This window comes from Coffea arabica, chromosome 6c (assembly GCF_036785885.1).
Source record: "Coffea arabica cultivar ET-39 chromosome 6c, Coffea Arabica ET-39 HiFi, whole genome shotgun sequence".
Classification (NCBI taxonomy): domain Eukaryota; kingdom Viridiplantae; phylum Streptophyta; class Magnoliopsida; order Gentianales; family Rubiaceae; genus Coffea; species Coffea arabica.
Genome location: NC_092320.1, coordinates 38,222,373 through 38,248,422, shown reverse-complemented (window position 1 = coordinate 38,248,422; position 26,050 = coordinate 38,222,373). Strand labels below are relative to the sequence as shown.

Here is a 26,050-nt window from a genome sequence, read left to right as displayed (position 1 = left end):
ATGATAAGCTGGTAAGGTGGAGAGATGGGGTTTAGGGGGCAGGGGAGGTAGCGGAACCTTACTCCAATATTATAAAGCTCTGCCATCAGCACAAGCCACAAAAGATTTCAAGCACAACGAATCTGCTGCAAAGTAATACCCTTGACATTCTGACGATGCCACACCAGGGTCAAATAAAAATACAGCGTTTAAGGTAACACAAAAGGGCACAATATTCAGACTATTATTGCAAGTACTCAGAGGCAGAATAGATTAAAAAGCAGGTTCAACCCAATACATAGATCCATGCTACATCTTTGTTAACATAGCATAGCACAATATCTATTATAATTCTGTTAGATAAGGGGAGGCACATATAAGCACTACACCATCAAGGTATACTTTTGGCATGAACTAGTCTTTAGCCTGGTGGCCAGTTCATTTGGCGTCCACCAAGAAGGTGAATGTGAAGATGATAAACAGATTGACCTGCCAACAACCCAAAATTCATATCTTGAGTCAATATAAGCAAGGCACCTAATTACACAAACTATAAAGGCAAAGGAAGCATAGTACTGACATCCACTGGGCCCGTCATTAATCACAAGTCTGAAGCCATCTTCCAGGCCTTCTTGTTTGGCAACAAGTTTTGCAGTATAAAGAAGGCGTCCAAGAATCTCAATATGCCTCTCCTCAGCCTGTGGCATAGGGTTAAAATAAAAAAAAGGATACGCCTTTCATGTGATTCACTTTGACACAATAAATAATTCTAGCAAAAAATTCTGATGTGGCTAAAACAAACTAAATGCCTCTCAATAACATGTATTCGCTGCATGATGCAAGTAAAAATTGTAGCATAAACAAAGGAATACTTTCAACACCAATGCATAACAAAATGATGGTGTTTGAAAAACACTGACACTATTAAGGCACTTATACATTATCCCATGTAAGCTTACCACATTGGTAAAATAGTCGTGTAGTGTTTGAAGTGAAAATTATGTCTAAAGGTGCAATATAATGATCATTTCACAAGACTTTGCTAAGCAACTCGACCTATACTAAGTGAAAGTGTGTCAATATTCTGATGCAATTTCACCCTCATTTAAAGAAAAAGCAGCAATTGGAACTCTGAAATGCAAAGCTTAATGCAAGCTAACCCATAGTAACAGAGCTACATGGCTTAAGATTGAATTGTAGCTCATCTTGCCTTGCTAAACTGGATATAGTTCACATTCAAGTAAAGGATGATTCATTCATATCAAAGGGGGCACTGCATAACCACGGCATTTTTCACATTTGAAAACTCATTTATAAGCTCCTACCCTCCTGTCTTGCTCAATGGAAATTTACCCAAATTATTACAGACTGTGAAGAACCATGAATTACGAAGTCTTAAAATGGCATTTTCTTCAAACAGTTCCAGTCTTGATTTTGAGAGCAGCCCCAAGAGAAATCACCAAAATAGTCATCCAGCCTCACATAACGAGATCACTTGTCACCTAAGAGCCTAGATCACAAGATGCGAGCCTAGTAACATGAACCTTATCCACTAGTCAGTAGCTCGCTTTAGAGAAAATACCTGCAATTGCCTGAAATTTGACCCTGAGCGTAAACATATTCTATCTTTAAAGGAGTTAGTTTGCTTCACCTTGCTTCCAAAAGAAATAAAAATGAAACAATTTTTAGCAAAGCTCACAATGACTGAAGATTCAAGTCTTCACATTCCATTGCGTAATTTCTGGAGAATGCTAAAGTGCTCCAAGCACATGAAATGCATCATGGTCCCGTAACCAGTTTTCTCGAGTGAATTACAAAACTAATACTTACTGGAAACTAGACTGCATAACTGCATACCCCAACAAAAGTTGAATAAAGTTTCCACACTTAGTTTGGCAGTGGCTGTAGACTGGTTTCTTTTGGCACTCTAATTTTAATTCCTGAATAAAATTTGGTCATTCTTAAAGCCATCAGAACTTGTTCAGTATCAAAGGTGCTGATAAAGCATCTTCTATGCAATGCACAGGCTTTCTCCACAACTCTGCAACTCTATGGTGAGGACATAGATATGGCTTTCAAAAGCTAGCTTTTTGACTCCTTTGATATGCTCTTCTATAATTCTAACTCCTTACGCAAGTCGTAACTGTGATAACATGATCCAAATAGGTAGTCTCACACTACTTTAGATTCCATACATGATGACAGGAGAATTTATTCATAAACTTCTTGTGGCCTTATAACATTTTCAAAATCACATAGCCACATTCACCTTTCATCCAATTTCAAGCACCAAATACATAACAAAAAACACCAGTTACTTGAAGAAAAAAAGGCTAGGTTCCATTCACAGCATTGAACAAATATGAACGGCCATTCAGTATCTCGCATCCAGGTTTATATAGAACTTCAACAAGAAATGAAAGAGTATAAAAGCAACTCTAAGTACCAAATCAACCAAGGGTGAACAGGGGAAGGTTGCTAATGACAATGGCATCTCAGCTCTGTAACGAACAAATAAGTCACACAATGATTACTAGTTAACTGACTCAGTGCGAATAAGTTTTACTGTTAGAAAGACTTTCTTCTATTGCACACCACCTGAGTTTGATGTGTTTGGCCCAAAGATGAGATTCACCTCTCCTGCTCCAAACAAGAGTAGTTTGAACAATTTCCTATCACCATCAGTATTCAAATATAAATGCAGGAAGTCATAAAACTTTGCCCCAAAAATATTCAGCTAATGGTGCATCGCGCAATTCCCGCACCCCACACCCCTCCCAACAAAAAAAAAAACTTTGCCCCAACCCTTAAATTAAAAAAAAATATATATATATATAACTAAGATCTTTTTCAAGTCCATACTCTGTATTATGTAAGCTGAATTTACTTAAGCTTATGTTTATTAGATGACAAAATCATTGTCAAGAAGGGACATTCAAGAGTTTTCTTAACAAGACAATGTTTCTACAAAAATAGGTTCAGAAAACTCTTCCAGTTTAACTTTGTCCTAATTCTTCTTTGAGATATCCTTCCACTTGTAGTTTGCATCTCAGAAGGTCTTCACTTTTCTGACTCGTACCTTTGATATGATCTACTGTAGAACATTCCTCTTCCAACCATCCCCCACAAAAGAAAGAAAAAACAAAAAAGAAGAAAACTCGAAATCTGAACCCTTTCCCATGCAGATATCAACCAAATTAATGCAGAATTCTCTACCTCATACTTAATATGAACAGCAACATGGACAGCTTACATATTGTTCAAATTTTATTGTCAATGAGTGGTATTACTTGGTCTGGAAGATTAATTACCTCTGGCTTCTAGTAGAATACATTAAGTAGCCCAAAGGTAGTGATAATTATAAGATTAGCATGTCATGTCAATGTCAAAGGATATAATAGACAACAGGTAGTATTGTTCATCCCTTAGAAACTTAACAAGTATTGAAGGAGTTGGTTCCCTTTGTTCAAATTATGTCCTACTTGGAAAATATGGCAAATGGCATCATTTCATGCATGTTTGAATGAGATAATGCAGCCAGGTCATAAAGACACCCAGTTTAGGACAGTTATCCTAATGCTTTATTTAAGTAAGAACTAAGTACTTGCTACCAAAAGAAAGGATCATTACAAACAAAACAGTACATGCCATAGTGCCAGCAGAGGTATCTATACGTCTAACACAAGTATACTATTTCAGGGCCATTAAAACTACCTGTGATTGCTTTGAAACTACCCAAACAACTTACGAGTTGAAAACACAAATGACTCAATGTATATTTGACTTGTCAATGCCAAGAAACAATTCAACCCAAAGGCAAGCATTACAACTCGCTTCACAATCTCATACACATTATTTGATCATTAATGTGCAAAAATTTACATGCACATAAGGCAAATCTTTTTAATCACACACATCTTATTGGAAGGAATCATGTACATCACTATGGCTGTATCCTTCAACATTAACAGCATAGCCATGAAAAGGCACCAAGTTGCAAAAACTTGTGGCTGTGTAAGGCATGAGAAACAAATTTAATTGCACTACAGTCAGACAGTTAAGCTTGCATGGTAAACCCTTATTATATAATCTTAAACATGTGCGAGTGTGAGAATCACAGAAATCATCAAACATAGACAAACTACTTCTTTAGCAACTACGGTTGTTCGAGGTACTAATCCAATAGAAATTCTACTTAAGCAAATCTCTTAGTTGCAGCCTACATGTAATGAGTCTCCCTTCTCCCTTTTCTTATATTACCCTTGCTTGCTTGACTCTTTTGTTATGTAAGCATAAAAAACTAAGAAAGGATAATAAGAAGGATAGTTTGCATTCCGTGTTCTGTTGGAGCTTCAAAATAATCACGTATATCTGCAAAAGCTAAAGCACTGAAGTGATGCAGCCAATGCTATACTAATGTTATTAACTTCAGGAACCTTCGAAACTCCACTTAGGCCATCTTTCACTTTCGGAATAAGCAGAATGTGTATGGGTGCTTGAGGATTTATGTCTCTAAAAGCCAAAACCTGCCAAGAACCAGAAAAATACTAAACCACTATAATAATTTTCAGAACAACAAAACAAGTACAGGTATACTACCAATACAACGGACAGAATCCTCCAATTGCTGAAAAACCCCCAAAAAACCATTTCAAATTTACAAAATGCTAATGCTAAAAACAAATAAAACGTAGTAATACACAACTCACTACTTCGGTTAACATAAAAATGACACCAAGAAACTATGAAAAAATTCCAGTCATAGCATGATTAACTTGTGGTATACTGGTTTTAAACATATTAAAGAAAGAATTTAAGTTGGCAACCCAAAAATTTTAACTATAAAGCACACTGCACCCGAACTGAGATAATTTTAAGATCCTATTTATGTGCCTGCTCGAGTCAACTGACAAACATACAAATTTGGGAAAATTAGTGAAATGGCGGGATTGGATCACTAATTTTAACAAACAGTAAACAATTTCCGGATATTTTTACATAAATCAGCAGAATTCACATGTAGCTATTAAGGACTCCAAGGGCTGCAAAAATATCCCATTTATAATCAAACTTTTCCCCTTTCTCTTGAGGGAACTGAAATTACACGTGGGAGCAAACAATTTCTTGCAGAAATAACCGACGGAAACTAGCATTAAACCGTAATATATACCAAAATAATAAACTACCTTGTCATCTTCATAGACAACGTTAGCAGGAATTTCCTTGTTAATAATCTTGTCAAATCTGAACAAGAACAAACATCAGTCATACTTTTTCGGAAAACAACATAAATTGATATCGAAAAATGATAAAGAATACAGACATAGTTGGAGAATCGGCAGGAAGAGCGGCTGCAGCGAGAGCAGCTTCTTTCTCGGAAGCCATAGTAGGCTTCTGAGTAGACAAGTGGCTTTGAAGCACTAGAAGTCGGCTGCTGCTACTGATCTTGCTGCTGTGGTTGCTGGGGTTGGGATTCCTAGTTTGGTCCATGTGGGTTTTCTTTTTACTTTGACACCATCCTCTTCATTAAATTTTTTTTTTAAAAAAAGGTTTAATTGCATTAGTATCTTGGAACTTTTGAAGAGTTTCACATTGGCCCTAACAACATTTTTTAGATGAGCTAAAATAATCTCAAACCTACTTGGCTGCATGTTTTTCTTTTCACCTCTCCCTAAACTCTTAAATTATCTCTCTTTTTTTTTATCGGCAAACTCCGTAAACAGGGGAGAGATGCCATCCCTTTTATTTTATTAAATATAAAATAAATTATTACAAAGACCTAAAGATAAATAAAAAAAAATAAAGATAAAATAAACAAGAAATACTTACTCCCTTACAACTTGAATGCATATAAAATTAAAAGACCTAGAATCCAAACTAATGAGCACCCTAAGAACCTAAGGGAGATCCTAAAGATTAAACCAAACATTGTTCGGTCCCATAGTAGTAGAGGCTATAGAATCTGCTGCAACATTAGCGTCATGATAGGCACGACGAAATCCAACTAAAAGAGAAGAAAGCAGAAACTAAATTTGCCTAAGAATATTGCAAAAAGGCCACTTAGCAAGCTTAGTTGATTGAATCAATTAAGCAAGCAGAGCCAAATCAACCTCCACAAATAATAGCTTTAACACCTTTTGTCGACATAAAAGCAATCCATGAAGAAGTGAAAAGACCCTCCGCTAAAAGCATATCTGTCTCCCTAAATTCCTTATAGTGAGTAAAATAAATTCCTCTCTACATTTTGAACTAAGCTACCACCAATTACACTGGCATCTGTGCTGAACTTATAAAAATCCTTGGGAGGATGCTCCCAAACTATAGAAATATGGTGTAACTTTCGCACAATTGCAACAGCCAATCCTGCCTATTTGCAATCCAAATCACCAGAAAAATGAGATTTAGAAAAAATCTTAGCCACTCCCAGTCGATCCAAAAAATCCTCAACGGAAACAATGACTGACTGAGCATCAAAAACATCACCTTGGAACCGAGCTTCATTGCGGCCCTTCCAAAGAAACCAATATACAATCGATGGCAGAATGGTTCTTATATGATCACGCGTGCCCCTGAAAACAAACAAATACCAAGAGCAAGGCGTAGTTGAAACATTTGACTGCCTAATATCCAAAAATCCAAACATGCATATATATCTTTCCCAAACTTGTGTTTTCAAACTCGGACTGGACCGTCCGTGTGAGAATCCTGAAAAATAGACATATAAATATCAGTGCATATTTTATTTGCATTTTAATTCTTTAATAAATTTTAGCACGAAGTCAAATTGTTTCTAAATAAGTATGTAGAATTAAACGTTATGTACAAAATAAAAGAATTGTGCTAAACTACTAAACTTCGTGGTTTTGTTACATTAACTTCATATTTCGATGGTAAACTATTTCATTGATCTAATCATTAATTCTAGAATGGTAATTAATTGTTTTGAAATAAAAGTGTAGAGATAATTTTTAAGTAATAAATAATATAATTGTGTCAATATTGAATTATTCGGTTTTGCTATATTAAATTAATATTTCTTGAGTTAGATTAATTTATCGCCTTAAAATAAAATACTAAAATACTTAGTTTCCTTAATGTTGAGAATTAATGTTACCTGAGTAGATTAAGTATATAAAATTTCTTGAATTTCTATAACTAATTCTAAATTGGTGAATAACGTTAAACACTAATAAGAATGTTCACTATGAGACAAAGCCTATAAATTTTAGATAAACATGATACCAGTATACTAAACATAATTAAGGTGTGAAAAATTCGATAATTAAAGCCTTGCAAGATTAGCATATTACTAGGCGATCAAATTGTACTTGGGGATAATTGTTGGAATTAAGTTAGAATTGAGATTTTAGTTGAGGTTAGGGAGCAAAGTGAAAGGACCAAAATGCCCTTCACAATCCACAAAATCCCCACTACACCACAACCATCACCATGCACGGCCAAACACCCCTTCTGACAACATTTCCATCACCGCCCAAATTGTCCAATCCCATTCTCTCCAATTCCATACGTAAACCATCTCCACACTCAACCAATTCTAACCACAAACACCTCTCAAAAACCACGGCACCATCTTCATTTCCTTTCCACTTCACATCTCAAACCACAACTGCATTTCATTCTGCCTTGCTAGTGTCGACAAACCGAGAGAGCGAGAGAGAGGCCGAGCTGCACTCTGCAGCCGAGTGGAAGAAAAGAAACCGCAGGATTGAATGTTTTTGGTTCTGGCCGTGAGTTGGAGTGAAACCAGGGAGAGCAAGTGGAAGTCGGAGGAGCTGCTGATCATCACCATTTTCGTTCACTTCAGACCAACATTTCCCAGCTGCAACCATCTTCACCACAACACCATTTCCAGCTGCAAATCGAACCAGGACCAACCAGTGTGCGTGAGAGCCGAGAGGGAGCAGAAATTTTCCAGATTTCCTTGCGTGAGCTTAGCTTGCTGTGAGGTAATTTCTGGATTCATTTTATGACTAATCAGAGATAGTTTGAGCTATCTAGGGGCATGCATGTACTAGGGTACAGTCGGATGAATGAGATTAAGCCATTAGAAAATTTCTGTTTTGGATGTTGATGTTTCTGCCGAGAAGTTGAGCCGATAATACAGTTTTATTTTCAATTTTCTGGGACAATCTGAGCATCTAAGTGTACTTAGCCGAATGAAAACTTGAAGATTAATACCATGAATTAACCAAAGGAAAAGTTGGATTTATGACCAATCTAATTGCTGGAAATCTGTTGAGTTGGCCGAGAGAGGGAAAGAAAGAATTTCCAGTTTTTCTCTTCAAATCTTGGCTGCAAATTTCGTATTGTAGTTCAATATACTCATAACACAATAATCACTGTATGCATGCTGAGTTTGAGTGAACAAAGTAATGAATTTTGTTAGGGAAAAGTTCGTATACCAAACTATCTATTTGCTGCAATTTTTCCAGCTTAGCCGATGGTGACTCCTTTGAGTTTTAATGGAAAATTTGGTGAGTGGGCTCTATGAATTCCTACAATGACTTGGATAATCTGATTAGTTAGGATTTGATGCTGCTTGTGTTGATTAAGTGCTAATTTAGTAGAGTTAAATGGCAAAAATTAAAAAGGGGGCAATTTGAGGAGTTGCATGTGATGATAACGAATCTGCCCTGTTTTAATCGCACCTATTTTTGCGGAATTTTGAGGGTTTCATGACTTGTATATCATGCTTATATGTTGAATATATGGTGTACAAAGTTTCATTGAAAAATATCGAGGTTTGGTTGGTCAAATAAATCGATTTAACAAAGCTAGTAAATCTGGAACTATTTCCAAAATGCTCTGACCAGCTTTCATATTTCGGCCATAATTTTGAACTCCGATGTCGAAATCGAGTGCCGTCAGCGGCATTTGAAACTAGACATTCCAACCTTTCCGACGATATAAAATTCACATTCTGGTTCCATGTATGTGAGCCAAACCAACTATTTTAAGTCGGCCGTTCTGTTTCTCTGCTTTACAAGAACAAAATGCTGAGGCTGCAACTTGTGACTCGAATTCGAGCTAGTTGTGTGCCGAATTTCAAAATGATTTCTTCTGTGAAATTATAGCTCTATGAAGGTGTTTTCCAACACCTTAAACCATGCCAAATTCCAAGCTAATTTGAGTGATTTGTGATCAAAATATGAAACCTGCTCTGTCCTTGAAAACCCTGATTTTTTTAGACAGATTTGATGCAAGGTTTGGCAAAGACTTGCTAACTGAATATTTTGATGCTAAACACTTACCAAATGTACCATGAACGTTCTTTAAGTTTTGCCTAAACAAATGAACCAGGTTTGGAGGAATTTTTCTTTGACCAAATATCTGAAATGGAAAAACAAAAGGTTCAAGGCAGTTTTGTCTTAGTATTTGCGAAATTTTAGGTGTTTGATTGACCACCTTTCCGAAGTTATTTTTCCATGAAATTTGGTAGAGGAACAACCCTTATATGGTAGTATTATACTGCTAATTATGGTGTTATTCCGAGACCGATTCATGGGTCAAATAAATTACCAAAGTTCGATACTTGATTTTTGGAAAACCCTTGTTGAACAAGAAAATTTTAGTAACTTTGAGCTACCGTATCTTGGTGCTCAAAACTCCGTTCCTCATTCCGTTTGTTTTGTTATACTCTTGAATTACAACACTAATAGAGTTGCAAATTTCAAAAGCCATTTCCAAACAAGTGAATTTTGCCGAATTTCCAAAGTTGGCCAAAAACCAACTTAAATCTGCCTTATGAACCAAAACAGTAACTTTGAGCCCATTTTGACTATCTTCCATTTAGAATCATGAAAAAGTGTATTCTAGGAACTTTTAGCATTTTGAAGGAAGTTTGCAACGGTACCAAGTTTTCCAATCTTTGACATGAAAAAGGTGAGCTACGATTTTTCAAAGTATTGCATCAAAACTGAAATTTTCCGTATTCCAAGGAAATGGAGTTTTTCAAGTACTCCTTATTCCTTCGATAATATTCAAATGTCTTATCCTTGAATTTCATGATGTAGACTTAATTTCTCTTGTACCTTGAAACCCCGCTTAAGAATTTAGATTTAGGATAATTAAGACTTGTTCACGAGATTTTTCCTAAGTTTGTACTATGACACGATTTTCAACAATAGTAGGGATTGTAAATGATAGACTATTACTATTCGTTCAGGCGCATGCGAGGACCTTTAAGAGGATCCGACAGAGGACGCTTGAACTTCAAATTGAACCTATTGCCCTTGTTTGACTAGGTGAGTGTTCCATATAGGAATACGTAATTGAGTAAGTCTAGGACATGCTCATTTCATGATCGTTAAGTATTTAACATACTCGTGCCTATTTAAGAAATATATATATGCATTGCATATCGACATGAATTGGTTAAATGATTAACCCTATCAAATAATCTTGTAAACTCAATATGTGCTTAGCCTGCTTATTTTATGCTTATTCGGTTAAAGTGCTCTTGTAACTCGTTATGTGACAATTTGGAAAATGAGTTCCGATCCATCGAAGTGCGCAGTGTGTACTTTATCACACTAGCCGTTCGAGTGGTGAAGTGTGTGAAATATTTTCTAATGAATCTGTGAATCTAAATGTGGTTGCGTCGTTGGGTGAATCCCTCGACTCGTGAATCAACTACCATAACTAATGAATCTGTGAATCTAAATGTGGTTGCGTCGTTGGGGTGAATCTCCTCGACTCTTACGTGGTAAAAGTGCAAAACGGCCAATGGCGGGCTATTAAAATGACATATGTCTACCAATTAACCGTAATTACCACCGTTTACCGTTTACCGTTTATCGTTTACCGTTAATCGTGTTTACTTACCATTTTCTAATATATGTGGTTACTGATTTCTTGATTATCATAAATTATATGCTCATATGAAGTTGTCCATCATTGTTAGGCGAGTGTGTACTTTACCTCCCTCGACCTATTCAAATGATGAATTTTACTTTTGTCGAATTACTTTGTTACCTGTGCATGTTGTAAGCTATAAGCTGAACTTGGGCCCCGCCTCGGTTACTGACCTACTCGAGCCAGGACTGGGCTCGGTCAGGTAGGTTGGAATCCTGGACAACCGTTTCGGTATACTCGAGTATTACCACTGGAGGGATAAGGTGATGGCCAGTCAACCGTGGAGATCCGGGAGTTATAAGGTGCAGATGACCGACAAAGTTCCACTGGAACACCGTATCCTTTTGTGTTTGCTTTGCTATTAATAATGTTATTGCTCTCCTAGTTGGCATTCTCGGGTAAGACTCCTCATGAGCATTAACCTCTGAGATGAAGCAATCCTTGTAATGTCCTTCTAGTCGGACGAGCCACTATTTGTTTGACTGAAAATTTATGAAAATATATTTATATGGCCATTCATTCCAAAAGTACTAGTTCTACATGTGTTTTCAAAGTAGCAATTACCCGTGTAATGATTATCACCTCATGGTAACATGCCATTGTGTAATCTAGAATCATGCATACGATATGCATAACTTACTTGACCTATTTGAACTGTTAGAGCGTCTTGGAACCTCACTGGGCTGTGTAGCTCATCCCACGTTGTGGTTTTCTTTTACAGGTTCTGACAACTGAGGAAGACTTGAGATCTACTTGTACTTTAAGCATGTAGTTTGAATTAAACAATGTAGCTTTTGTTTCGGGTTGCCACTTGAAGCTGGAAAAGTGTAACCCTTGAATTTGTATGTGGCTTGTATGAAATTTGTTACTTGGCTTATAAGGATGTATTTGAATTATATGTTTTGTTTCTTGGGTTGTAATCGGGAAGGTATTTTAAGAATCGACGTTAGCTATCTTAAGGCACTGCTATCTCTGAAGTTAATGTGATTCTAGAGACCGGCCTATTTGGAGGGAAACGATGTTGCAATAGATTAGGTTATACTTCGGAAGGACTTTTGCTAGCTGCTTGCGTGAGTCCTGGCGAGAGCTGGGCAGACGGCCCGCCAACCCTCTGGTTCGCCTTAGGGGGAAGTGGGGTCGCCACAGTCCGGTCGAACCGGGAACCAGCCAGGCATCCGGTCCGAGTTAGTTAAGAAACTCAGGTATTAAAAATCGGTCAAACCCGGTCAGAAAACCGGATTTGACCGGTGAACCGGATAATTTGATCAACTCGGTTTTTTTTTGGTACCTTTTTCAGCCTTTTTTTTTGATTGACCGACTAAAAAAATCAGACGAAATTAACAAAACTCTTGGGTCAGCTCATCTGCTTCTCTTTCCGTCGTTTCCTTTCTTTCTTCTTCAGCTCCAATAACCTTAAATCTAAAAGCCTCCACCATTGTCTCTTGAGATTCACCATGTAATGGACATGTTTGTCTATTAACTGGAAAGCGCCTATGAAGGACTTGAGTTTCGACGCAGATTCTTGAAGACCTGAAATTTATGTATTTTACTTCAGTTGCTACTCAGGGGCAGATTCCTGCGGAATGAAAGGCTTATTGAGGAAGAGAGACCACCTTCAGTGGCAGCTAGTGAATTAGTTCAGTTGAGGCAAAGACACACAGTTTCTGGTTTGAGGTAGGTAGTCCTTGTTCATCGGCTGCCCGACCCAGATTCCAATTTTTTTCTTTTTCACTTTTCATAAATCTATTTCCTTTTTTTTTTTGGTGTAAAACTTTGTTGTTAACCTTTTTATCCTCTGCATGTATTACTTCGTTACTTGATTGTGGTTATTTTGTGAAAATTGTTGAGCTTAATTTAATGCTTATTTGACAACTAAATTCAATGTTTGATTATTTACCCAGTATTCTGGCCATTCATGATATTTAGCTAAAACCTTTGTTTGAAGTAGCTTCTTTGATTAGTATTGTTTTTTGGATTATACTGGTGAATATAAATAATTGTTTCTTTTTGATGTCTGGTGTATATGTGGTTACTCAGTCAATGGTTTTGTATTCCTATTAAATCAAAACTTTACAGACACCTTAATAAACTTCTTGCTGCTATCAGGTATCGCTATTTATGGGGCCACTTACATGAATTTGTCTGAATTGCAGAACAATCATTTATATGGGACATTTTATGTTGTCCTGCTCGTTGTCATATTTCTACTCCTCCCTCCCTCGCCGGGTCAATTTTTTTTTGAAAACTTGATATTCCATTGTGTTTAAACTCTGTTGGGGAAGGTTTTATGTAACTTATCATTTTAATTGGAAAATTGAATCGAAGTTGAATTGTGACAATGTTGAAGATCATGTACTGTATTATCTTTTGGAGCTATAAAAATTGTTATTCAGGCTTTTGAATATGTTATTATAGGTGCTTTTATCTGCCATTTTTGTGTAGCATTGTCCTTTGTTTGTTTTTATTTGTTAGTAGGTGATCAGTGGTCTTGGCATATAATGCTACTTGTTTACTAAGAAACCTCTTCTTCTTGAGTAGTGATTGGTTCACGATTTATGTGATGAATATATGCTTGTTCATTCTTTGGTGTACTTTGGCCCTCATTTCATTATGCTAGTAGGTCATCAGTTCGGTGTACCTTATTTGGATTGCTATTTGTTAAGGATTAAACATGTATGGGATTTCTATTTTATAAATTTTGCGAGTTTGGATGAATTTGGTGAATTGTTTGACGAATTGGATATAAATTTAGATGATTGGGTTCTTTGGTTATATTTTGTAAATTTGATATATATATATATATATATATGACGTCATCCGAGTCGACCCCCTATCAACCCCGGTCGAATCCATTGACCCCTAACCTCGACCGAATCGAGTTCCGGTCTAAGTCTGAAAACATAGCCCCAAACCTCCTGTCAGGCTTTCAGATCCATATTTGTCTAAATTGGAATTTAATTCTGGATTTGGGGAAAATTTGGGGAAGAAGGGAAAGGTTTGGGGACGAAGAGAGCAAGAGGATGCAGAGAGAGTTTGAAGAATAGAGAGAGAAAGTAATGAAGGAGGGAAAATTCTGTTATAAACTCTGATGCTTTTTTTCGCCAATCGCAGAAGTACAAATAGGATGAAGTAACTGACAATCAAATTTGCTAACTAAATCTGTTATGCGCTACACGACGTCGTGCTAATGACTTGGAGTAACTCCCACGACGTCGTTCTCCCTACTGCTGGTTCTACTACATTCAAGTGGAACGACATCGTTCAGTTATTGAAGCTTTAAAAAAGAACGACAGCGTTGCGTATTGGGGCAAAATCAATTTGTCTAATTTGTCTGATTTGGGAGATTGATTGCTGTGTCCTGACACCTCCTCAACAATTGGACCATGCCAAAAAAAACATGATTCAAATCTTCCAGTGAACTGACGCCACATAAAAAATGATATCTTCAAAGGAATACTCAAATAGAACATGCAATCATTTGTCAAGGATTTATTGCTCCTTTGTCATAACCCTTCCCAACTGGATGACATGGAGAATTCGCCCGATGAAGACAATGTCCAAATCATATCATCTAATTGCTTCGAGAAAATGTAAGTCTACAAGATTCTATTCACCCATCTATCCCGCAAAAATTGACGCAACAAATGCTAATTCCAAGCTTCATTAGAAGTAAAATATTCTACTTGCAAAGAAAACTAATTTATAACCCCTAATTCCACTAATAAAGGCTTGTCTGAGCACCATCTATCCCTCCAAAAATCTATTTCACCTTTTCCCAAGCACCACCGAATTTAATTCTCCGCAAAATCACGAATACCCTCCATTCTACAACATAAGGTAGTTGGTTGCAGAAAAAGAAACCTGTGTCGAGTGAAGGCCTTGAATGTATTTGGAAGACATAAAAAACAAGCAAATACCTTCCTTTTATGTCTCCACCATAGTTTGAGTGAAAATGCCCGCACCATATCATCGAACAAGCGAACTCTAGTGCCCTCCTCATTTGTAGGAAAACATATAGTTTTTCCCATGCATGCCAATGAATCCTATGCGAATCAATTTTAGAATCCCACAGAAAAGAATTACATATACAACCTATCATTACCAAAACCGCTGTAAGAGACAAACTTTTAACCAAAACAATTGAAGTGAAGACAACATATGACGAAGTAAAATAATCTTTCCCCCCATTGATAACAACTTAGAGCTCCAATGGTACAATATGTTATGCATTTTAGACAAAAGACCATCAAACAGTGCCACCATCAACCTTTCTTGATAAATTGGAACACCCAAATAAATGAAGGGAAATTCATGTTGACGAAATCCTAGAACCGAATGAACAATATCCATTTGCTCCTGCAAGGCCTTAGAAGAAACCAAGAAAGAGCTCTTCTGAACATTTATTTTTTGACCCGATATAGCCTGATATTCTGCAAAAAAATCTTGAATAGCCACTAAAAGGTCTTGAAAACACCTTGAAATAGTTAATATATCATCCACAAAAAGCGAGGTACAAAATTCAATTACCAGCTGAAACATAGAACCTCTCCTTACCCCGTTAAAATAAATAGTTCAACCCATGCCCAAGATACTCTGCTATTAAAAAATATAATGCCAGGGAAATAAGATCTTCTTGTCTAACTCCCCATGAAGACTTAAAGAATCCAAAAGGCTCCCCATTAATTAACACAAAAAACCAATTATTTGATAATAGCTGAAAAATTAAATCCACCGATACCTCAGAAAAACGAAGCCACGCAACATAAACAATAAGAAAGGCCATTCCACACGATCATCGGCCTTTTCCATATCTAACTTCAAAATTAAATTTGAATTCTTTAATCTCCTATCCAAATTTGCCATCAACTCCTGAGCCAGCAATATATTATCCATAATCTACCTTCCTGGAACAAATCCTGATTGCCAAGGTGAAATTAATTTTGGCAAAAAAAAATTCAACCTATTAGTTAAAATCTTAGATATTACCTTGGAGCTTACATTGCACAAACTAATAGGGCAAAAATCTTTCCATTTGGAAGCACCCTCCACCTTAGGAAGCAGAACAATAAGGGTACTAGTAAACCCCCCAGGCATTTGAGCACCCCTGAAAAATTTGCACACAATCGCATGAAAATCCTAAGAAATGATGTCCCAACAAATTTGATAAAAACCTGCACCAAATTCATCAAGACCTGGCGCACTATCTTGTGATAAAGAAAAAACGAGCTCTCTCACTTCTGTTAATGTAGATAATTGAATTACGGGCAATTGAAATGGAAAGTAAGGATCCTTATAACCATCTCGACCTGAAGCGAACAAATTTGAGAAAAATTGCACAGCTGATTCTTTAATCTGAGAAGTCTCCTCCAACCAAGCACCCGAATCTGACTGAATATGCAATAAAGTTAGAATTTCTCCTTTGCTGCACTTTAGCATGGAAAAAAACAATATTAGCATCACCAACTTTAATCTACTTTATCACTGACTTTTGCTTTCAATAATCACATCCCATGGACAAATATCTATTATAAATAGCACGAGCCTTATTTAATTTCAACAAAGCATCTTCATCTCTATTAACATCATATTGGATCTCGCACTGACACATTGTAGCCTCTGCATCACGAACATGCTGAAAATATTACCAAAAGACTTTCTGTTCCATTTACGCAAAGCTTACCTTGTATGCATTAGTTTGCGATAAAAAACTTGCAAGCACTACCCCCTCACCAGAGCATCCCATGTCTCCATAAAAATTTGCAATAATCTAGCATGCCTTGCCCACACATTCAAATATTGAAAGCTAGAAGCAGAAAACCTCTTCTTACCACACTTCAATCAATGGACAATGATGCGAATGTTCATAGGCCAAATGTGTAACATGTGTGGCCTCAAAAGAATCATCCCATCCATTATTGACTAGTGCACAATCCAATTACTACCAAACTATCTTATTCTTCCAAGTAAAAGGAGATCCATCAAATGCCACTGAAGCCAAGCCACGGTTAAACATGGTAGAGTTAAATTCCTCCATATTTCTTAAATTCACTGGAGCAACACCAACTCTCTCTTCTAAACTAGAAACAACATTGAGTTCCCTTGCAAGCAACCAAAGACCTTGCTGCAAACTATGAACATGCTCCATGGCCTCCCATAAAGTCCTCCTCCCTATCCTAGTACATTAACATAAACAGCTAACACAAAAACATAAACCCCGGCTGCAAAACATAACCGCATATGCACCATTTGATGTCTTAACTTAGAAAAATTAATTGACAAATTTTCAAACCAAAAAATCCAGATTTTCCCTTCAAGAAAAGATAAAGCTTTATCAAAATTTAGCATTCGACATATATCTTAAAGCCTGTCAACCGAAGTCATTGGCTTAATAAGCACCAATAAACGAACATTATTCTTTTCAAGAATCACATGGTGAAATACTACAAATCTTCCAAAATAACATATTAATTGGACTTATCATTTAAATGTAAAGAAGTGTGAGCCTGAGAATTAAATGTGAAGAAGCGTTGAGCTTCCCCGGACCGAGCTGACCTGACTAGCTCGGCGTGCTGATGGGAAGAGCTGGTTCCAAGCCTGCAAGACAAATAAGGGAGTGATCTAACAAGGGGGCCCCGAGGTCGTCCCCGAGGGCACTCCGACTGTCAAGTTAGCTCTCTGGTGAATGAAGCTCCCGGGGAGCAAAGCAGCCGGAAGTAATGGGCCAATAGTGAGCGTACCTTGTGTAGTTGGTGTGCGTTACCATTTATACCTGCGTGAGAGTCCGACCTCCGTACGTTTCGGGACTTGCCCTGTATAACCACAATCCCGGGCTGAGGGGGATTCTCCCCGCCCTCTGCGGGATTGTTCCCTAGAATCTCTTGGGAGCCCTGGTGGTGGTGTACTCGAGAACGGTTGTCAGAGGCCTGCGATCCAGGCCTAGTTCTGCCCTTCCTGGGCTGCCACGTGTCTAGGCCCAGGACGGGGCCTCTGTACTAACACTACAAGAAATATATTTTTCAGTGACAAAAATTTACGTGACAACAAAAATCTTGTCACAGATAACCTAATTCAGTGACGACATTAGGTGTCATCACAGATGAGTACAACACAAGCATAATCAGTGACAACATTGGAAGTTGTCATTCTCAACTCGTCACGAAATAGTTGGCGTGCATCTCATTTGATGCCGCGGGAAATGATTTTCTGACAACTCAAGTAAAGTCGTCACAGACGCTCTCTCTACAGTGACAACATAACTTGTTGTCATTGAAAGTCTACCTGGTTCCAATTTTGTGACAACTTTTTGCATCACTGTATACTACAGTATTTTCATCAACTTTCACTAATTCTACTATGGCACCCTAATTTTATTATTTAGCCCCCAATTCTTTTATATGAGCAAAAGCACAGAAGATATGACACCCTAATTTTATAATTTAGCCCCTATTCATTACTTATTAGCAAAATGCAAATGATATAATAACAAACTAGTTTTAGATATTTGTAATTTTTGCTAAGTTGACATAATAGACATGTCTGAGCATAAAAATTTTTTCGTGAATTGTTTATTATTACTTATAACAACCCCCAAAAATCAATAACTGAAATAATTTGAAAAAGTGTAATTGAATATAATTTGTAGTCTAATGTTAGCACTGTGAAAGATTAGTATAACGTGTAATACATCATAAGTAATAATTATTTTCATATGGAATGGGTATAAACGAAATTAAAATTATTCAATAAAATATCTGTCGTGCAATAAGATTGAGAGTTGTAACACATTTAACAGAATATTTGATTACATGTTTCTTTTAATTTATTATAAAAACTAAGTAATAGACAAAGAGTATGATAAGCATGAGTAAGAAGTGCTATACTGTATATAAGCAATTCTATAGTATTTTCATCAAATTTCACTAATTCTAATATGGCACCCTAATTTTATTTTTTAGCCCCCAATTCTTTTATATGAGCAAAAGCACAGAAGATATGACACCCTAATTTTATAATTTAGCCCCTATTCATTACTTATTAGCAAAATGCAAATGATATAATAACAAACTAGTTTTAGATATTTGTAATTTTTGCTAAGTTGACATAATAGACATGTCTGAGCATAAAATTTTTTTCATGAATTGTTTATTATTACTTATAACAACCCCCAAAAATCAATAACTGAAATAATTTGAAAAAGTGTAATTGAATATAATTTGTAGTCTAATGTTAGCACTGTGAAAGATTAGTATAACGTGTAATACATCATAAGTAATAATTATTTTCATATGGAATGGGTATATACGAAATTAAAATTATTCAGTAAAATATCTGTCGTGCAATAAGATTGAGAGTTGTAACACATTTAACAGAATATTTGATTACATGTTTCTTTTAATTTATTATAAAAACTAAGTAATAGACAAAGAGTATGATAAGCATGAGTAAGAAGTGCTATACTGTATATAAGCAATTCTATAGTATTTTCATCAAATTTCACTAATTCTACTATGGCACCCTAATTTTATTATTTAGCCCCCAATTCTTTTATATGAGCAAAAGCACAGAAGATATGACACCCTAATTTTATAATTTAGCCCCTATTCATTACTTATTAGCAAAATGCAAATGATATAATAACAAACTAGTTTTAGATATTTGTAATTTTTGCTAAGTTGACATAATAGACATGTCTGAGCATAAAAATTTTTTCGTGAATTGTTTATTATTACTTATAACAACCCCCAAAAATCAATAACTGAAATAATTTGAAAAAGTGTAATTGAATATAATTTGTAGTCTAATGTTAGCACTGTGAAAGATTAGTATAACGTGTAATACATCATAAGTAATAATTATTTTCATATGGAATGGGTATAAACGAAATTAAAATTATTCAGTAAAATATCTGTCGTGAAATAAGATTGAGAGTTGTAACACATTTAACAGAATATTTGATTACATGTTTCTTTTAATTTATTATAAAAACTAAGTAATAGACAAAGAGTATGATAAGCATGAGTAAGAAGTGCTATACTGTATATAAGCAATTCTATGCATGTTAAATTTTTGAAACATATTTTATTGTGTAAGTTTTATTGTAAGGTAATTTCATAAATAATTTGTATATTGAGTTGTCCAAACCCAAAAAGATGTATATAGACACAAACAAGCACACATATATATACATGCACAAAAAAGAAACCAATATCAAATAATTTTTTTGATATTTATAGATGAGATTAAGGAAAAAAAAAAGATTAAGTATGAAAAAAGAAACCTGAAAAAAAAATTTTACCAGGGAAAAAAAAGAAAAAAGATGTATGAAGCTAAAGGCGTGAATCCTGCAATCTCAAAGACGTGTTTAGATGCAAAAAAAAAAGAGCGCCAGTTTGAAATCTGAAAGAGGCGCGAGGTGTGTGGCTGAAATCTCTACAAAACGACGTCGTTTTTGGTTGTTCACAGACAAACAAAAGTCTCGCCGCTTCTCTCTTCCAACACTTAGACAAATTTCATTCTCAGTCTTTCCTTCCTATGGTGAACACCAAAAAACTCTAGACCTCAAACACCTTCTGCTTCCGCAAAATGCTCCTCTAAAGCACCATTGACGAGTGCCAATCTTCAGGTCAAGCTCGCCGAAGAAGCGAAGTCAGAACACTTCCAAGCTCCCTCCTCGTTCCGCGACTTTAGTTTAGACATTTCTCCGACCCCTCTTTAGCTAATTGTGCGGTATGTGTTTTTTTTTTTTTTTTTGCTTTCAAAAGCTGCTCAGCCTTCTATTGTAAAGACTAATTTATGAACTAGATTGTTAATTAGCAGTGGGGAAGGTAATACTCTTGGCCAAATCGCATCCGAAACACTTGCGATCTGGAGTATTAACAGTGTTAGGGATGGTCAGAACCGGCTTTCTTTGAGGAGCTATGAAATGCGAGCATTTTTTGACTGCATTAATTTGGTTGGATGAAAGAGAAATTAAACAATTTGTCGTGCCATTTAATTGCTTCCTTAAGGGGAAGAGAACTTGACTGATTTGCCTAATTTATTTGGCTGTTTTAAATGTACTTTATGCCATACCATGTAATTTACTCTCTGGTTCTCTCTCTCTCTCTCTCTCTCTCTGGTAATCAAGCATGCACTTTACTAGAATTTTGCACGTTTGGGAACTGGCCAGAAAACTGTTTTGCCAGAAAACTGTTTTGGGGTTTCAATTGCCGTTAACATGTTGTTGTGCAATGTGTGTTTAGTCATACAATGGTTAATCTTTTGTAATAGTTAAGATTTTCATATCTGTATTCCCCCTTTGTTCTTCATTTCCTTGCCATTTTCGAACCTACATTTTAATTTTCCCCTGTTTTTGTTAGCTCATTATCCAATGGCTTCTGTCCTGCCCCCGAAAGGCTTCATTTCCTTGCCATTATCCGAGGCAATTTGGGCTTCTGAAATGTTGCATTTTCAGTTTGTATCTTGAGAAATTTCTGTGTACGGATGAGGAAATCATGGATTTAGGCCGCCCGGGGGGGGTTGTAATTGATTTAGGCCAACATTTTTTAGTTGTTCTTTTTCTCCTGTTATTCGTTTGTGATTAGTGAATCTTCCAAAAGGGGGGGGGTTTGACTTGGTCTCAAATGGCAGATGATAACTTGCAGCTACTAATTTTTATCATTGATGTTCCAATACACTGCCTTATTAAATGCTGCATTCACTCTTGGCATGGAATCAGTTTGAAAGCTAGTTTTCAGGGTACCTTGTGGAGTTAATTTGAATGACCTTGACTAAACATGCTGTTTTGTTCTTTAATTGCTTTTCAGTGCCTCATGCTGGGTTTGGCTTAGGTTTTGAAAGGTTAGTGCAATTTGCAACTACCTTTCCCACGAACGCCTGGATCTGCTGAATTTTAGTGTCGCCGACTTCAGAGATGCAGTAATTTTGATTCAGTCTTGGTAGTCGGTACCCATCAAGGCTTATCCTCCTGAGTTTGGCATTGTATTTTGATTAGAAGATTCAAGTTCAGATTCAAGTTCAGATTCGAACAGGTATGCGATACCTGTTATTCATAATTAGCTTTTTCCATTTGGAGGGGAGAGATATTGATAGATCAATCATTTGTTTAAATTTGATCATCACCTGTGTCTTTTATTACATGGATAAGTCAGATGCTGTAGTTGAATTTATTCCAGTGCCTTATCTTGGTGTTTCTTTGTTAGATTTGGTGTCTGCTTCACTCTGGTTACAATTCCTATTAGTGTTTTGACGTATTGTTTGGGAACCCAAAATGTTGCTAGAGCTATTAATAACTGGTACTCTGCTGTCTAAAATAACTGAGTTGATTGAATTGAATGAAGCACGTGCTGTCTTTTCCTTGCAGCTTTTAGGTCTGTTGAGTAATCTCTGATCATTCTGCATTGAAGAAGCTGACTCTTATTCATGAGGATTTTGGAGTCAATTGATTGATTAATCTTGAAAATTGACAATTGGATGAATATTGCTTATGCATGAGTTATTTTTGCTGTAATTTATAAAGTTCGATTTAATTGATCAAAATAAAGAGTCATCTGATTCCATGTTATGGCTACGTAGCCACAGCAGAGTCTGCAAGAGACAGGCTTGGCAAATGGGGTTATGCTATTAACTCCCACTGTTTACTACGTCTTGAAAATGAGAAACTATTAACCACCTTTTTTTTCTTTGTCCTGTAAATAAGCAGTAGATTGTGACAACAATTTCAAACCCTCTATCTGTACCTAGCTTCAAAGGTTTATAAAACTTTTTGTTGCTTACTGTTTTTGACTTTTTTCTGCCAATACTGAAGAGAGATTTTGTTACTTTTGTCCACAAGAAAACAGTACAGAAGGAATTTCTTGGCATATTGAAATAAGATAGATGTCTTTTTTTACCCTTTTTTTCCATTCTAAAGTTTCTTGGAAGTTGACATGCTCCAACTTTATCATTTAACTTTTAGGACAATAGTACTTATACCAGTTGCAGAAGTCTAAGCAGAGTTCCACCCGCTGATGTTGAATGCTATAAGCAAATTAGTTAACACATGGGTCAACATGTCTGCATCAGTTAATTTTCAGATGTGACATATGTATCGCTTTCTAATGTATAAACTTTGTCAAATTTCTTTCATTCGATTAAACGAGTTGGATATTATGCTATCTACCAATGCTATCAAATTGGCTTTCTGTAGACAAAAGGAAAAGAGAGCATTTAAAATATTATTTAAAATAATTACTATAACTCTTCTTACGATATGATATATATAAGATAAAAAAAAAGTAATTAAAAATTTTGTTTGTGAAGCAAGCAAATAATTTTGTTGTAAAAATTCATGTAAATGATCTAACACCTTTTCTCATGGACTATGTAAAAACCACACACTACTTTTCTATTCTGTAGCAATTCTTTTGTCTAGAATGTTTACTGGTATAGGATACAAATCTGCAGCAGTTTTGGTATATCGAACGAAAAAGCAGCCGTGGTTCTGCCAAACAGTACGAGACATCTGAAAGAAAGCTTACTCCTTCAATACAAAATAAGGCAGCCTGCAAAGTGCAATGTTCTTGATAGTTTGATTCCATGAGCGTGATTGTAATGGAATCACATGTCTGAGTATAACAAATTCAACTAGAGCAGCTACTAATCATGTCCTGGCCACCCATTATATCAATTCAGATAGTGCAGTACAAATTCCTATATTGCTTCAGCAATACCAATTGATTCATGAAAACCAGTGCATTCAATTTTAACCTTAAACTGCTGGAAGGAAGGTCTCGTTTTGGAGTACATTCACAAGCATCTTTTTTTTTTCCTCATCTTTCTTATTTGTAGTTATTATCAACTGATCAAAAATATTTGACCATTGTAACTTAAATAGAGACTAGCAAGGAAATATGCGAGCAAGAACTTGGTTACGTACCTGGACACATCCGCGGTCGTAGTGCAACCAAGAAGCAAGCTGCTGAGGTAGAACGCTGGAGGCATGAGATTGAGGACAGCCGAAAAAGAGCAGATGAAGCAGAAAAACGAGCTGCAGAAGTAACTCAACAATTCACTGCTCAGCAAGAGTTGATTAAGACCTTGCAACAGCAACAAACAGAAACAAGAAGCCTGTATGATGAGTTAGCTAACCAGCTGAAAGACTTGCGCAAATAAGCAACTTCTGTGTCAGGTATAAATAAATTGTTTGCTCTTCATAGTTATTACAATTGAGGCACTTGAATTCTGGTTCTACAAAATAGAGATTCATTTTTAATACAATTGGGTTGCTTGATGTCAATTTAGTTGCTTGATGGCACTTGAAATCTGGTTCCACCAAATCTGATTCCTGTTTAATGCAATTGAGTTGCTTGAGGCTGATTTAGGTGCTTGAAATCTTGTTCATGTTTAATTACAGCCATTGAGGTGCTGGATGTTGCAACCAAAACTTTAGTGTTTTTAAAGCAAATGTGTTTGAACGTTGGGATGTATTCCACTTTTTTCTTTGTCGAACTCATCTAAATTTTTCTGTATCAGAAATTTTTTTTTTTGTGCTAAGGAAAAAAAGGCACCTGTGATTGTGTGTGTGTGTGTGTTTTTTTTTTCTTGATATACTGTGTGGTTCACGATCATCTAGGCTCTCAATGATTTTCAAGCGGATAGACCAGCTATGATTGTAAACCTGTAAAGCAAGCAGGCTACTAGTCCTGTTGGAGTGTCTAACCTGGATAGTGAACATGTTCTTGTTAATTGAGATTAAGGAGTTTTGATGTGCACATAATATCCAATGTAAACTAGAAAGTTCTCTTAGAACTCTTGAATGTGGTTCAGTTGTACTCCACCACATTGGAGCTTTCTTGAAACAAAAAATATGGCGGGTTGGGCTAAATGAATATATGCATTTGCTTAGTTGATCCTTTCTTTTGGTGGCATTTTTGGTGTTTTGTGTGTTTTGGGGGGGGGGCAATGTAGATTTACATAGTAAAGCAAAGCCTATACTAGATACAAGTAGATCAGCAAAAACACTTCTGGGACAGGTCCCATTCTAGAGCTAATTTCCAAGGTTACTATGTTAGTGGAATCTTCCACCAAGCTACTACCACATGTTGTTTCTCATCCACAATTAATGGACCTCATAATACTGACAGCTGAAGTTGCCTGAGCTCTGAAGAAAATCTTTCAATAAATAATAAACTTTGCACCCCTAAATCAATTGTCATTCCATTTTTTAAGTGATCCACCCTAAAAAAAAAGTTGGTTTTTTAGCTTCCTGTTTCATCTGTGATCAAGAATAGTTAAAAGTTTGAGGTTCGGACATGCTCTTCATGAAAATGCAGAATAATAATCACAACAATGTTGTTTGATTTATACTTTGGGTAACTTTCGAGATTTTATAGTTATACAAAGTTTAATAGTGCCTTTATCAGGCTACGCTTTTATTCTTGGTCCACAAGAAAGATTCAATAGAGAAATAGATTAGTTGTATACTTTCGTAGTACGCAATTAACTGTCAATGGTTTGTTCTTGCTTACTATTCAATATATATAATTTCACTTTATTTTTGTGTTAAGCAATTTACTTAGATTGCTATAATTTCAAATTAGAGTGGCATTAGTTTTTATAATATGGTGCCTATCTAGAAGTGTAGTTCCAGTTTTAACACCAGTGCTCATTGCTTCAATTTTGGTAACGTGTAGGTTCTAACACGATTCCCAAGAAGAAGAAGCCAGTCATTGCTGTGAAGATGGTTTTTGAATTGAAGACTACAAGGCCTATCGTGCTCATGTTTTGTTCTAGATGGGAATCGTGCTCATATTTTTGTATAGAACTTTACTACTCCCTATTGTGGATGGGAAATCACTAGTATTGTAACTGAATGGCTTATTTTGGATGGTGAATGGTTTATGACTCATTTGAGGCAACATTTATATATATATGTATTTGGGTTGATCTTCTATTGGAAATGAATGTTGGTTTTCTTTTCGTATGTTGGCTTTTTTTTCTCCTTGCTACTCAATGAACGTTTTGTGATTGTTGGCAGCTATGTTGCGTAATTAACATTAGCTTATTGCTTTTTACAAAAAAATAAATGACAATAAAAAAGTTGTCACTGCCAACAAGTTTTACTAGTGACACTAGAAAGTCGTCACTTTTTATGGATGGAAAACAATGACAATAAATGTCGTCACTGAACGGAAGCATAATGTGACAACTCCAAGGG

The 26,050-nt window shown here is 36.1% G+C and overlaps 1 protein-coding gene and 1 long non-coding RNA gene across 5 annotated transcripts; one reads left to right on the top strand and one right to left on the bottom strand.

The window, feature by feature from the left end:
• Window positions 1-204: 204 nt before the first annotated feature.
• On the bottom strand, window positions 205-5,484 carry LOC113692648 (14 kDa zinc-binding protein-like). 3 transcript variants are annotated; one of them, XM_027211113.2, is made up of 5 exons: window positions 5,303-5,484; window positions 5,166-5,223; window positions 4,407-4,505; window positions 560-677; window positions 205-468 (listed from the first exon to the last, which is right to left on the bottom strand). In XM_027211113.2, exons 1-5 carry the CDS (start codon window positions 5,467-5,469, stop codon window positions 401-403), a joined length of 510 nt encoding a protein of 169 aa, XP_027066914.1. In that variant the 5' UTR covers window positions 5,470-5,484; the 3' UTR covers window positions 205-400. The 3 variants fall into 3 exon arrangements, with proteins under 3 accessions (XP_027066914.1, XP_027066916.1, XP_027066917.1); XM_027211115.2 differs by having other exon boundaries at window positions 4,416-4,505; XM_027211116.2 differs by lacking the exon at window positions 4,407-4,505.
• A 1,990-nt stretch (window positions 5,485-7,474) lies between these two features.
• LOC113692227 (uncharacterized) lies at window positions 7,475-25,816 on the top strand. 2 transcript variants are annotated; one of them, XR_011816108.1, is made up of 6 exons: window positions 7,475-7,946; window positions 10,166-10,244; window positions 12,410-12,528; window positions 21,660-21,884; window positions 23,729-24,022; window positions 25,527-25,816. It is a non-coding gene; the product is annotated as an uncharacterized lncRNA (long non-coding RNA). The 2 variants fall into 2 exon arrangements; XR_011816107.1 differs by lacking the exon at window positions 12,410-12,528 and having other exon boundaries at window positions 7,478-7,946.
• Window positions 25,817-26,050: the final 234 nt, after the last annotated feature.

Excerpts from the sequence above, each read along its gene's own strand:
- LOC113692648 (XM_027211113.2), bottom strand. The coding sequence starts at position 5,469 with ATGGACCAAACTAGGAATCCCAACCCCAGCAACCACAGCAGCAAGATC. Across the intron at positions 5,224-5,302 it reads CCTGCCGATTCTCCAACTAT|ATTTGACAAGATTATTAACA; the intron begins GTCTGTATTCTT and ends GTTCTTGTTCAG. Across the intron at positions 469-559 it reads TAATGACGGGCCCAGTGGAT|GTCAATCTGTTTATCATCTT; the intron begins GTCAGTACTATG and ends GGTTGTTGGCAG.